This window comes from Sebastes umbrosus, chromosome 14 (genome assembly GCF_015220745.1).
Source record: "Sebastes umbrosus isolate fSebUmb1 chromosome 14, fSebUmb1.pri, whole genome shotgun sequence".
In the NCBI taxonomy this organism is placed as follows: domain Eukaryota; kingdom Metazoa; phylum Chordata; class Actinopteri; order Perciformes; family Sebastidae; genus Sebastes; species Sebastes umbrosus.
Window position 1 is genome coordinate 3,480,355 of NC_051282.1, and position 14,480 is coordinate 3,494,834.

Below are 14,480 nucleotides of genomic sequence, written 5' to 3' on the forward strand. Positions count from 1 at the left end.
CTGGGACAATTCACCTATCTCCCGATTCGATACTATCACGATACTTGGGTGCCGATTTGATAAGTATTGCAATTTTCTTTACGTATTACGATTTTTGTTCACTTTTTTAACACTAGACCATGGGAAAATGTTGAATCGTACACATTTGGGGACTTTTACTTTGGAAAATATCTAAATTAATCCAGTAAAAATATTTGATTTTCAGCATGTATGTAGTCAGAGATGTCCTGAAGTCAAATATATCAGTCTTTGTCAGGAAGTATTTATTACATTTTTTCCAGCAACCCAAAATTATAAAGAATAAAGACATTTCCCTCACAAATTAGTGGTATTTTCTTTATAATTTATAAAGGACATGTAATGTTTTATACTTCTGGTGATCATAATCAATCAATCTTATTTCCATATATGTATTTTGTATATACAGTTCACTTTGTTAACACCTTATTTTGAAAACCCCGACATAGTCACACGTCCGCTAACTTCACCAAGTTCGTCTCCCGTCAGCTCCATTCTCTTTATCCATCCATGGTCAGCTCCATCGGGGCCACTTGAATGCATTTAACATAAATGTCAGTATATGGGTGCTCTACAGTTGTAGCGTCGGCCTATTTGACCACGGAGATGAGAGCGATGGCCGGCTCGACCGCACGTTACCGCGATATGATAATGTTTCCTGTCCGTGACAGAGTTAGCATGCAGCTTTAGCCGTGATGTCTAGCTCTGCTTTTCCGGCAATGTGTGAAACCCAAAGTGTTTCCATCCTTTACTGGATGTGTAGTGTTTACCACTCTGTACTTAACATGTGAGGGTGCAGGTCGTATCCACGCAGACCCTCCGCCGTTTTCAACTTTCTCGGCTCAGCTCACTGCGGCTTGCTGTCGTTTGTTTCACTTTTGACACAAACGGATATGACGTCACGTTACTCAGACTACGACAATAAAAGTGGTAACTTCCTTCTACCTCTGCATAGACTCAAATGGAGCAAATATATCGATTCTAGCATTAAAAAATATATTTCAAAATCGTAAAAAAAAAAAGTCACGATACATATGTGAATCGTTTTTTTTTCCCACACCGAGGAAGTGCGTTCACAACCCCGACATTGAGCTGGTATGTCTAGTCTCAGACGCTTTTATCTCCCCTGCAAAATTATGAATATTTTATCATGTTCTGTTTATATCCCACTGAGTGGAATGCTGCAAAGACAGCAACCTTAATTGCGGACAATTGCAATGCACTCCAGAAGCACCTTGTTTTATTGTTGATGATTTTAAACATCGCAAGCTTGAAGCTGCGCTGCCTGGATTTAAGTAATATGCCGACTGTAAGACTCACGGCAACAGCATTTTTGATAAATGTTACGGCAACATTAAAGACGCCAGGGCTGAACTCCCACTAGCCAACTCTGAGAATAATGTTCATTTAATTCCCACCTACAAGTCCCTGATCAAGTTAAAACGGTCCATTTCTGGGACAATGACGGCATTGAAACTCTGAAAGGTTGTTTTTCCTCTACTAACTGGGATCTCTTTCACAGTTTGGACTTGGAATAGGCAACAAGCTACCACTAGGAATGTCGGGATTAACCGATTTTGCCATAAAAGCGATTACATTGTTGAAGTTATGATATCTACAGTGTCCTGATTCCTGTATTGTTGCCCTGTGAGAACAAATCTGGCGAGTCACGTTGTTTGTGTGTGTGTGCGCCGGTTTGTTTTGTGTGTTGAGAAGAACTGTAATAATGTCAGAGGGAACTGACATTCCAGCCTCAAAACCCCCCAAAAAGCGTCTTAAATCGGCAATATGGGAGCATTTTTGGGTATCTACAAAATAACCAGGGAGTTGTAGAAGATGGATATCCAATTTGCAAAGCAAACTTCAAATATGTTCCAACATCTTCGAGATAATCATCCACCCCAAGTCAAGGTAAAATAGACTTAACTAGCTAATGTACTAAGCCAGACCAAATGAGTTTAAAGTTGGCTGGGAGCAGTTCACAACGTGTTACTGTTACTGGGATATCAAGTTACCAACAGAAGGTTACTGTGGGAAGCTTCAGACTTCAAGCTTTTACAGGAACTGGGGCTTTCCCTGGAAAAAAACAAAAACACTGCACAGGAAGTGCTGCATTTTACCTCCACAGTTTGTTTGTGGAATCAATAGAAGATTCAATCCAGTTCAATTTTATTTATACAGGCCAATATCACAAATATGCCTCAGGGGACATTACAATCTGTACCACATACAACGCCCTCTGTTGTTTGACCGTCACATCAGATAAGGAAAAAGAAAGAGACCTCAGGGAGAGCAACTGAGGAGGGATCCCAGGACGGACTGACGTGCAATAGATGTCATGTGTACACACAGCATTGGTTTCCTCTTAGAGGGAGTGTGATTTGGAGCAGCTGACCTGAGGCCAGTTGTTCCATGTTTTTTCTTCTGGGGTTCTGGCCTTTTGCCAAAAGCTGCAACAACTGCAGCTCTTCACTTGCCAGTGTTTACAGAGCAAGAACACACATTAGCCCTTTTCAGGCACACACTTCATTACGGAAAAGTCCCAAAAGCAAATCTGAAGAGGTCAGACCTGAAACATTTCTGCAACACTTTCAACGTGGCACAAGTCTGAATGGAATCCTGTCACTTAAACGTAAAGGCAGCAGCGGCACAATGTAGGGGTGTAACGATTTATCTGCTACATTGATGTATCGATTTATATTCCTACGATCCAACTACATCGATAGGTACTCGGCAAATTGTCCATCACGGGAGACGTATATCGATATAAAAAAGATTTGAAGTGCAAAAATCAATTGTATCGATACTAAGTATTTGCACCTTGTATTTAAGGACGACAAACGTTATATGGAAGTGGTTTTTAGCACTTTTATTATTAAAGAAATGTTAAACGTTACTCCGGTTCACTCTACAGACATGCGACAGCTCTGCCCTCTGCAGCGCGAGCATGCATCCACGGTGTGCATGCAGACGGCTTCACCCACAGTAGCTTTCCCCGTGCGCTGTTGTTTTTTCATTCAGAGAAAATGACTTTCCTTTCCCCGTCATGATATCTACATGAACGCAGCATCAACCTCACGTATCCAGCCGGAGAGCAGACGGTCCGCGAGGCAAATTATCACGGGAGTAAAGTAAAAATACAAAACAGGAGTCCAACTAACGTTAGTCTAACGTAGTTTTAAAATGTTTTTCCGTATGTTTTCATGTATGAAAAGAGCCCAAATGAACACTGTAGGTGGACTACTTGATTACTATCAGCAGATTATTTGAACAGCGTTTGTAGAGGAATGATTCTGTCCCAAGCTGTTTGATCACTATCAGCGGTTGATCTCTGTATTATTGCTCTACTGTTTATATTGAAAATGAGGACAGAAGCAGCAGGTTAAACCACTGTTCATTTAACTTGAATAGAAGTTGGGTTATTTTATTTTTGTGTTAAATATTGCACTGCCTTGTATCTTGAGAACTGAAGCAGCAGGTCCTGCAGTTGCACTTTTTATTATTTTCTAATAAAAGGTGTATGTATTTGCCATTAATCGCTGTTTACTTGTTTATATCCATAATTAATTTATCCCTGATTCCCTTAAAAGAAAAACTTTGAGGAATCCTGACCTGCTCTGTCCAGTATCAGATATTTTTTTCACAGTCACACTGACTGAATTTTTGGTGAAAGAATTTACTGTATCGATTTCAAGTCATTGAACCGTATCGTATCGTATCGCTCTAGATGAGCCAGATATCGTCCTTGAATCGTATCGGAACCATTGAAATTGTATCGTATCGTTGTAAAACGTATCGTTACACCCCTACACACATACTATATATACTATATTATACTTCATATAATGCTGAGGAGATTTCTTCTCATGTTAAATCAGTTCATAAAACTGCAACCAGGGAAAAGGTTGAACAAAAAACAATTAATCAGAAAAGCACTTCCTCTCTATAGTTTCATGGATGGCATTATGAATATCCAGACAAATGCTTTACATACAGCATGGGAGGTAGTAGGAATTCAGTGAGAATCCCAATTTAACATATTGTCTTTCTATACGCTTGTGCACTGTCTTAAAGACTTAATAAAACATGCAACACATGTATCGGTTCTGTCATGTCTGAATAAAGCCATTTATAACCGCATTATAACAGCATCACTTGAACAGATAGATGAGGAAATCAATGTTGCATATTCCATGCTTCAAAAGCACTATAAGTATTAGGCTTGTGACCATGCATTGCACCATGACTCCATGACCTGCGCAGATGGAGTGCATTTGAAATTTGATCTAGATAATAGAGACAGTTCACTTTGATAAATTGTTTCCCTAATGGTAAACCTAACTATTTAGTTTATGTTGAGGTTTAAAGGTCCCATATCGTGCTCATTTTCAGGTTCATACTTGTATTTTGTGTTCCTAATAGAACATGTAATGTTGTAATGTTCAAAAAACACACTATTTCCCTCATATTGTCTGCCTGAATATACCTGTATTCACCCTCTGTCTGAAACGCTCCGTTTTAGTGCATTTCAACGGAATTGCGTTGCTAGGCAACAGTTTGGGTCCATGTTTACTTCCTGTCAGTTGATGTTATTAACATACACTGCAACAGGAAATAAACAGGGACACATTTAGAATGTTTACGTTTAAAACCGCGTAATGGTCTAAATATTGTATGTTTGTGACATCACAAATGGACAGAAATCCTAACGGCTTGTTTCAAACGCGCAATTTCTGAATACGAGCTGTGTGTATTTCTCCGTGTATTGAGCGTTTTGATAGTTTAACAGTATTTATAAAACACTTAAACCTGCTTTATAATATAAAATACATGAAAATCTCACCTTTTTACTATATGGGACCTTTAACTAGCTGAACTTTGTAAAAAGAAAATTACAAATGCAGCATAATGGAGGAAGGTGAAGCACAAAGCATGAGAACGTGCACATGCAGACTGTTTATACAGGAAGCAAGCTAACATCACACACACACACACACACACACCTTTCCGAGTGAACTGATATGCAGTGGCCATGAAAGGATGCCTCATATATCTACACACACACACACACTTTCCCAGAAACTCAGACATAGCTGAGAGTGAATTCAACACGGTGTGTGCTAGTGTGTGTGAGAGAGAGAGTTTGAGCATCTCTCTTTATCAGATTGAGTTGGTATTGTGTAAGAGGAGAGGATTAGGGTCTGCACAACTGTGAGAACAGAGGGAGTGGAGCCAAACACACACACACACACACACACACACAGGTAGAACAGAGCAGAGACAGCGCGCACCACTGCCACCATAATTATTTCCCCAGTGTTTGACAGGGTGCCAGCAATTACCTGATACCAGGACTCCTTATCTTTTGTATGGAGGGCAGGTTCACACTTGTAGCCTCAGCGAACCCTAGCTGAGTCCACACAACCCTCCCCCCCCCCCACCCAATACCTTCCCCCCAGAGCCTACAGAGGCTGTGAGCATTTAGCTACTCAGGTAGGATCTGAACTAAGTTAGGTGTGTGATATAAGGCTGGGCTGATTAGGAGTTATTTGTGTTTTTTATTTATTTTTTCTATTAAAGTCCTAATAGACTAGAGATGGCACGACACCAGAAATTTAGTTGTCAAGACTAAGACAAATTCGAAATTCGTCGATTCTTGATACCAATTTGATGCACGGTAAAAAAACAAAACAATGAACACTTTGAGCTAGTTCAACAGGTCATAATTCCCTCTTTAATTATCTATTTTAAACTGCTCTGAAAACATCTCCTTCAGACAACTGGATTTATTCAAGTTTCTCCAACTTCGCCCAATACTCATTTTTACTGAATAGAACGCATCATAACGAAACTCAATGCAACCTCCGTTAATGCCACAGTGCGTTGGTTCAGGGGGCTCACTGAACCCCCTAGAAATGCATCTATATTTTTTTTATAATAACGCAGAACTAATAATTTATTGTAATGATGAATAATATCGACCCTATTGCATCTTCATATTGACAGAATAAGAAACCAACAAGATAAGAAGATAGATTTTATGGTCTACTTATAGCCTAATAACATCGGACACGCTCCGTCCACAAACATGGGCATTCCACAAGAAAACAATGCAATCAAACTGATTTTGACTCTTGCATCACATTCTGTTTTGAGGGAGTAATATGTAAGCTACACACATCCAGATACATTAGACCTCTCTGAGGTGTACACATCACATTCCCTCTAGATTTTTTGTGTGAACCCCCCAACCTGAAGGTTCAAACTGCACCTATGGTTAACGTTAACTGTTAACACATTACAGCTCCCTCAACAAGGAAATGGGAAATTAGGCCTGTCAAAGTTAATGCGATAATAACGCAAATTCATTTTAACGCCACTAATTTCTTTGACACATTAACGCAACTAACGCCATTTTTAATTAACCTCTTAAAAATCTGACGGGCCGGCCATATTTCAGAGGTTGTAGCGTGCTCAGTTTTAAAGCCAGAGTGAAGATACTGGCATCATATGAAACTAGAAAACCTAAAGAATCCATTGGTACCAACCATGTCATAGGAGCTTGTCAAGATATGTAAATGTAAATGGGTTCTCTGGGAGCCCACGAGTCTCCCTTTTACAGACATGCCCACTTTAAGATAATCAAATGTAGTTTGGGGGCAAGTCATACTCCAGTCAGGACACTGACACACTGACAGCTGTTGTTGTCTGTTGGGCTGCAGTTTGCCATGTTGTGATTGGAGCATATTGTTTTATGCTAAATGCAGTAATTGTGAGGGTTTCTGGACAATATTTGTCATTGTTTTGTGTTGTTAATTGATTTCCAATAATAAATATATACATACATTTGCATGAAGCAAGCAGATTTGCCCACTCCCATGTCATTTAAGGTACAATTTGAAGAGTTAAAAAATGTGTGATTAATTTGCGAATAACTATTTTAATCGATTGACAGCCCTAATATATATATATATTTATATATATATATATATAAAGTTTACTGTGTCAGTGCACTGATGTGATTTTGAATGATAAAGTTTATTATTAAACTATAAAATATCCTGCCTCCACTACATATATATACTTCACTAATCTGTAATACGCCCAGTGAATGCTGTGTGTGTGTGTGTCACAGAGAGGTCATTGGTCTAGTCATACAACAACCCATAGAGACTCTGTTTGAGTCTTAATGACACGAGAGGAGTCCTGTAATTACACTTTAGCTGCTTAGCTACACCTCTAAGCTGAGCAGTATGGATGCACACGCTCACTCTCGCTTCATCTCGAGTGTGTGTGTGTGTGTGTGTGAATCAGTGGCGGCTGGTTACTCAAAAAACTGGGGAGGACAAGAGGAAAAGCAACCCATGGCGTCATGTTATTTTACACTAGTTCCTACTTATCGCTAGTTTCTTTCTTTATGAAACAAAAGGACATAATTCAGATTCAGTGTACAGGGGGTAGTAGCAACAGAACAATAGAACTATAACAAAAGAGCCAGAGGTATATATCACACGAGACAAAAATATTATAAAACATACAGATTATGTTGATAGATTTTTTTCCTTACTCGAATTAGAAAGTGGTTTCACATATTGCTCAACATCCTTCAAGAAAACAACACAATAAGGTATTTTTTGTAAAATTTATATTTATGAATAAAAGATTTTTCCAACATATCAGATTTTTTTTTTAGATATTATAAGAAAATATTGTCTTCTTTTTGGGGTTTCTGAAGAAACCAAATACCTCATTTGACCATAATAATGTCTTTAAAGATATGATCAATGACAAATCTGCAAAGGTTTTAATGTCTTTTTTTAATTTCTGCATGTGGTAATATTTATGAATAACTTCCTTTACCCTATTCACTATTGGGTATTTGCATCCAGATCTTCTTCCAATAGTCTATATATCATTCACAAACCGATTCCAATGTGCCATGATGATTATAAAGCAGTAAAACAACAACTTTAAAGATTTCTTTAAAACAATCCCTGCAGTCTCTGCATGGCAACGAACCTCTCGTGTGCGTAATGTGTCACTCGAAGCCTTCGGTCCAACGAGGGGTGATGCAGCACCCAGTACGTTACAGTTGGAACATCATCCATGCTGTGCAGTGGTCCGTCGCTCATACCGGGATCCAGTCCAGGGTGAGCGGAGTACACCGCCGCCGCCAGTTCAGCTCGGACATCTGAGGCAGCAAAACCCGAGACTCCGCCAGCAGAGCTGAGCACTCCATTCTCCCCCCGGCGGCGTCCTGCTACTGTCCTGCCAATTTTAGCATGATTTCAAAAGCTAAACTACTGATAAATCCATCTGCTGTTTGTGAAACATGTTCAGGAAGCGATCTGTATTTGATCTGTATATGGCCATGTACAGTATATAACTTATTTATGCACGCAAATCAACACATATGCACATCAGGCCGGGTACTTTCCCTGATTAATAGGTCAAAAGCTGTACTTGTATTTTCAGTTCTTTAAGTCTATTAAAAGGTTTGTGACAGAACGGGATGGCCAGCAGCTCCCGCACCACGATGTCTCACCACACATCCACCCACGTATCCCTCTGCTCTCAGATGGAGGAAGGGGGCGGGGTCACGCTTCATTAACTCATCATCAGTTACACTGTGCATGTGTTATACCCTGTGGTCTTAATGTTCAAGCTGATCACCACTAAAATCTAATGGATTGTTCATTGTGCCACACCCCACCCCTCCAAAAAATGTCATTAAATCCATCGGGGACTTTTGGACTAATCCTGCTAACAGACAAACAAACAAACAAACCAACGCCAGTGAAAACATAACCTCCTTCCTAGGCCTTCAGCCTTGGCGGAGGTAATAATACTAATAATGCTTATAATCAGTTATTAATCAAAGAACATAAATATACACGTCAGAAAGCACTAAAGCGCTGCATAAACGTCTATCACTCACCAGAATTTGATGTCTCCACGTGGGTCCTGATGATGCAGGATAACAATCAGTGAGTCAGTCTCTATAACGTCATGTTTACTCCTCTGATCTGTTTGTAAAAGGGCCGTGTGAACAGGAACCGTGACCAGAACTGAAATGCAACAATATATCATCTTTTCATTTGGTCCAGACCAAAACTGGAACCCAACAAACAGGCGTGAAAGCACCCTTAGTTATGATAACATTGTACTCATCAAGTAAAGTTGCTGAAAGCTTGCAATGCTGCGACGTCGCTAAATGTAGGTTCAACAGACAATTTAACAGGTTGTAAACCGGCCGTAAAACTAAATATCATATGAAATATGTTAAAACAGCTCTGCCACCTGCGATAAAATTGATATCAAAGAGGTGCAAATTTCACAAAATAACGCAGGTAGCGGCTGTGGATGACATATCAGCTTTCACTTTGAAACTACAATTATATACCCCTCCTCCTCCGGCGACCCACTCAGCCACTCCTTCTCATGGTCACGTTGCAGTCGGTGGTTGGTTTTTGTAACACAAAACCCCACTGGATGCCCTGACTCCAGCTCCGACCTCAATCCACCCTTTGTGTTTGCAGCTTGCAGGAAATGTGTGTGTGTGTGTGTGTGTGGATTCAACAAAGGAAGGGGACACTGTTCCCATACAAAGGCAAGTGGTTAAGATCATTCAGGACCCAGAAACCAAAAGAGAGAGAGAGATTTAATATGATCTTCTGAACAGAGACACACATGCTGTAGAGCGAACCGTATGTATCCACACACACACAGCATTCATTACAATGAATGCTGTGTGTGTGTGGATGTATACGTGTCACAGATGTGTAATACCTGCCTTTAGTCTCATAACTGGTAAACACTTAGGATATTATGGCTGGCAGAACATGCAAACCAAACAAATTATCTCAGTGTGGTTTTATGTTTTCTATTTTTTTTATCGTTTTGGCAATACGTTGTCAACTAAATGCCCCAATATAAAGCTTGGGGCCATTATTATTATTATTATTTATTTATTTATTTATTTTTATTAGGTTTTTATATAATTCGGTAGCTTCCCAGTGGTGTTCCTTATGAATTCAAATCTGAACATTCAAATTTTGGTCGAAGTATGTAGGCCTACTGTATGTTTTATTTTCCCAAGCCCTTCTAAAAATGTTTTCCCTCGATACCTGACGTAGGTCTCTTCATGATGACACTGCTACGTGTACTGTGCTGGTAACCATCAGGCTCCACAACCAAGGCTGACCCCCATATGAGAACTATGGCCCTGTTCAGACCTGGTATAAACATGCGTCCTCAGTGATCAGATCACAAGTGGACAGCTCTAAGAACAGGTGTGAACGCACTCAAGACGCATTGAGGACGTATTGAGATCAGATCAGACACGGGTGCTTGTCAGCACGGAAACGGCCTATGTGCTCTACTGTATCCTGTCAGTACAACTGTATTTTATTAAAATATATCTTTTTTTTAGGCTACATATCTACAGACTATCAGACTAGGCACGCAAAGTACATTATTATCATACGGTCGGAGAGGTGTCGGTGTTTTTGTTCCGCTGCTTTACACGAAGCTGACACCCGACTGACCGCCTGCCCGCCTGTTCTCTGTCCTCCCCGGCTCTCTGGAGCGCTGTATAAGCGGTTCATCTTATCTTATCTTATCTTATCTTATGTACAGTATACAGTTATATACAGTAAGTTAGATGGCGGTCGGCATGACCGGAGAGAAGCAGACCGGAGCACCGGCAAGAAGCTAAGCAACGTACTGCTGTGGACGCCTCATAAGTTCGGATCTGAAAGTCTAACGTTGACTCAGCTAGCTCTAGCGTTCGTTTATTCATAACCTTATTGATTAGCTTCCTGAGCGTCTTCCTGTTGAACCTACATCACTGCTTTTTGCCAAAAAACATGGAAAAGTATGCAGATGTAAAAAAGGCTGACACAGGAAGATCTTGTGATGTGGGAGGTGACATGCTGCTGTATATTCAGTTGGAGCAAGAAAGAATAGCTGCACTTCAGAAGGAGACATGGTAATGTCATATGGGATGGATGGTGGAACATTTTAGATGTCCATCACTTCATCTACCTAATGGAACACGAGCATTCAACTTATGTCAAGACGCACTGGTTAGATATTAGTTAGAACTGAAACATTATACTAACAACTCAATTTTTTCTTCCCACCTGCAGCACTGAAGAGATCCTTCGACATTGAAGATGTGGATGACATACCATCCTTCCCCTCAGCTTCACCCATCTCCACCCCTGTTTCTCCCTCTTCCTCCCATTTCTTCCTCCACCACAACAAAGCCAGTGAGGGGCGGGGAGGAGGTGGCCAGTCCCCTTCATTACCCTTCAACAACAACAACAACAGCCTGGGCTCCACAGCCCACCACTCCCGCATCAGCCTGAGTTCCAATCCCAGCCCAGCGCTCAAGTCCCGTAGCGTAGTCAGCAGCCTGTCCTTCAACCGAGGAACCACGAACAAGTCGGCCGTCCACAACAACGGCTCCTCCGTGACCAGAGCTGCATCCTTCCAGAGCAGGTTAAACCCCAATGGTTACTCCATTCTGTCTGGGCCAGGCAGTGACAACGACAGCCTTCACAGCTCCACGTCCAGCCTGGAGTACTCTGGGGGAGGTGGGGGTGCCCTCCCTCTTACTAAGCTGGGGTCATATCTCAGCCCTCCACCTCAGGAGTACCACCGAACCCAGCCCCAGCTCCCACAACGGCGCCAAGAGGGAGGTGCCAACTTGGGAAGCAACCCCAACCTGAAGAAGTTTTCCTCCCATGGGAGTGTTTTCCACCCCGAGACTGACCAGCGGCTGGGGATGATGCTGGGTGTTCCAGAGCCTCGGGGGGTGAACCACGGCTCAATGCCCAGCCTAGACCTCCAAATCCGTGATGGAGGAGGAGGAATGGTGAGTATGCAGAGAGGTGGAGTTGGAGGCAGGATGTCTCCAGGGTTGAGGTATGCCAATGCTAATGCCAACTGGAATGGTCGTCTTCATAATGCCAGTTCCTTTGGGGAGGAGGGCTACTGTGGCCCCAAAAACCATCAGCAGCAAGGGCCCCAGGTCCTCAATGCTCCCCAGCCCAAGGTCAAAGAGACTTCACGCCTCAACAAGTTTCCCTTGGATCTGGACAGCTTGGTAAGCGGCACCTTGGCCACTTCTTCCACCAAGGCTCAAGTAGGATCCGTGGGCCCCACACCCCCCAAGCCTCCACCAAGGAGCTCAGGAGGCCTCCAACACCACACCAGCCCACTATCCACCCCGGCCAGCCCTTCAGCCTCTCTCAGCAGCCTGGACAGTTCTACTGACACCCCACCCCTCTCCCTCCACCATCCCTTTTTGCCTGTCTCCCCACGTTCTCTAACTCCCTCGCAGGGTTCCATCCCTGTCCCAGAGATGAGTTGCTCCCCGTTGCCCCTTTCTCCTGCCCAGAGCCCCCAGCTGGAGATTCTGTCAGGACCCCAAGTTGTCCAGGTGGTCCCCAACCTACCTAACCCTTCCAGCCCCTCCAGCCCCCGAGCCATCTGGTCTGTGGAGGATGGCCCAGGTGATGCCAGAGATAGCGTAGGCTCAATCTTACAGAGGATCGCTTCCTTCTCCCAGCATGTCGTCACTGACACCACCCCAGCAGCTGTGACCCTGTCCCCTACAGTCCAAAGCAACGGTGGGTTGTCATCTGAATTTGAGTGCCCTGCTGAGACCACGCTCATGCCTACATGGAAACAGGGGAAGAAGAAACAGAAAGGTAAGATGTTTTTTTTTTTGGAAAGTGCTTAAAAAGCTGCATTTGCAGTATTTCTCTATAATTAATAACCATAAATGATTGCATGCACATTTTGTCTGTGCTGTGAGGCTCATGAGAAAAAAGGTCTGGAGGGTTTTTCTACCTGCATCTTTCTCTTTGTGTCTTTGGTGTAGAGTCTGTGCTAACTAAGGGTAAAACTTATTTAAGTAGCCTAATAGGTATGTGGTCTAAGAGACAGGTAGATGGCTTGGATGAAAAGATATTTTTTAGTTTATTTTGGGTAAACAAACAAACAAACGTGTTTCAGTTATAAGCCGGCTCATTGTGCCGCTGATGACTCTTTATCTGTAAGTGCCGGTGATTTGTTTCTTCTGTTCTTACCACTACCTGGCACCCGATACTGTTCAAGGTTTGGAGACGTGTTCGCTGCTATTTTCTATTTTAAATGAAGAGCTCACTGAAGTCAATTTGTGGAGCTCGATGGTAGAAAAGCAGTCTAAATATATATCAGGTTGTACAGCTATTTCTAAGGTTGCTAAGTTTGAGGGTAAATTGGTACCAGTTGAAGGTAGGAGATTGTATCATTAAAAAAGCTCATGAAGTAGCTACTACTGAGGGTTGTAGGAATACATGGCTCCATAGAGCGGTGGCTCTCTGTCAGCCCGGCTACAGTGCTGAAAAGAAACCTGGGATTGTTCTTATTTTTCTCTATTAATGATGAGTGAGTATGCATGGAGCGATTATTCGAATAATAATCAAGGAATTCCCAGTGATTTTTGAATAGTACTTTTTACTTGGAATGCACATCCCTAATCTTAAAGGGATTGTTTGTAAGAATCAGAAATTGGTTGAAACAGCGACACTTGTGGCCGTTAAGTCATCGAATGTCAGCTCGCCCTCGCCCGTGTGCATGCGCTACCTGAATGTGAGCGAGCATCCGTCAAAACAGTGAGGCGACACATGTCGGCTTAAACCACAATATCACTCTATATTTCAGCTGCTTGGCAGCAATGTTAGCTGACCAGACGAAGGTCTCTCCAAGAATCACTGCTGATCCTAGTGTTGGCTTTTCCTGCGTCAGCCTCCCGACCGTGTCCGGAGGGCGAGCTGAGCGAGCAAGAACGAGCGCGGTGTGTGAGTGAAGGCAAACAGGCAGAGGAGCAGAGTACAGCAGAGACTCCGACCCTGGAGACCAAAGCTACGGTCTCCCTGTGTCTTCTGTCCGCGGTCAGGGAGGCTGAAGCAGGAAAAGTCGACACTGTTTTGCAGGACGGGCTTTACTAGATCTAACTTTGCGGTTTTGGTGCTTCCGTGTAGTTTGTGTTGGAGTCTGAGTCTGAACAGCGTAGCCACACGCGAGCGCGCCTGGGACACCGACCAGGATTGATTTATACGTGTAAGAAGTTACAAACAGTCCCTTTAAGATAGACAGACAGAGAGAGATTCCTTGCATTATAGTTAGATGTTATTATGCTGCTACTACTACGAGTACTACTACTACTACTACTACTACTACTACTACAACTACTACTGCGACTACTAATATAAAATGCTGCACATAGAAAGCATCCATCTGTCCTCACGTGAAGCAGGAAGAGCTTTTGGTGCCTGGAAACTCTGACAGAGCATTTTAAAGCCTGGGTAGCAAAACACTGATACACTTGTAACACAATTGTAGTTTCCATTTTGTGAGCTGGCATGTGTGTGTGTGTGTGTGTGCGTGTTTACAAAGGTCTGTTTAAC

At 42.4% G+C, this 14,480-nt stretch overlaps 1 protein-coding gene across 1 annotated transcript in view; it reads left to right on the plus strand.

Moving 5' to 3' along the window:
• Positions 1-14,480, plus strand: part of sept12 (septin 12) — an 88,664-nt gene that overhangs the window by 8,965 nt on the left and 65,219 nt on the right. Inside the window, exon 2 of the mRNA XM_037793071.1 lies at positions 11,169-12,737. Coding sequence (XP_037648999.1) covers positions 11,169-12,737 — 1,569 coding nt within the window. The remainder of the gene's footprint in view (positions 1-11,168; positions 12,738-14,480) is intronic.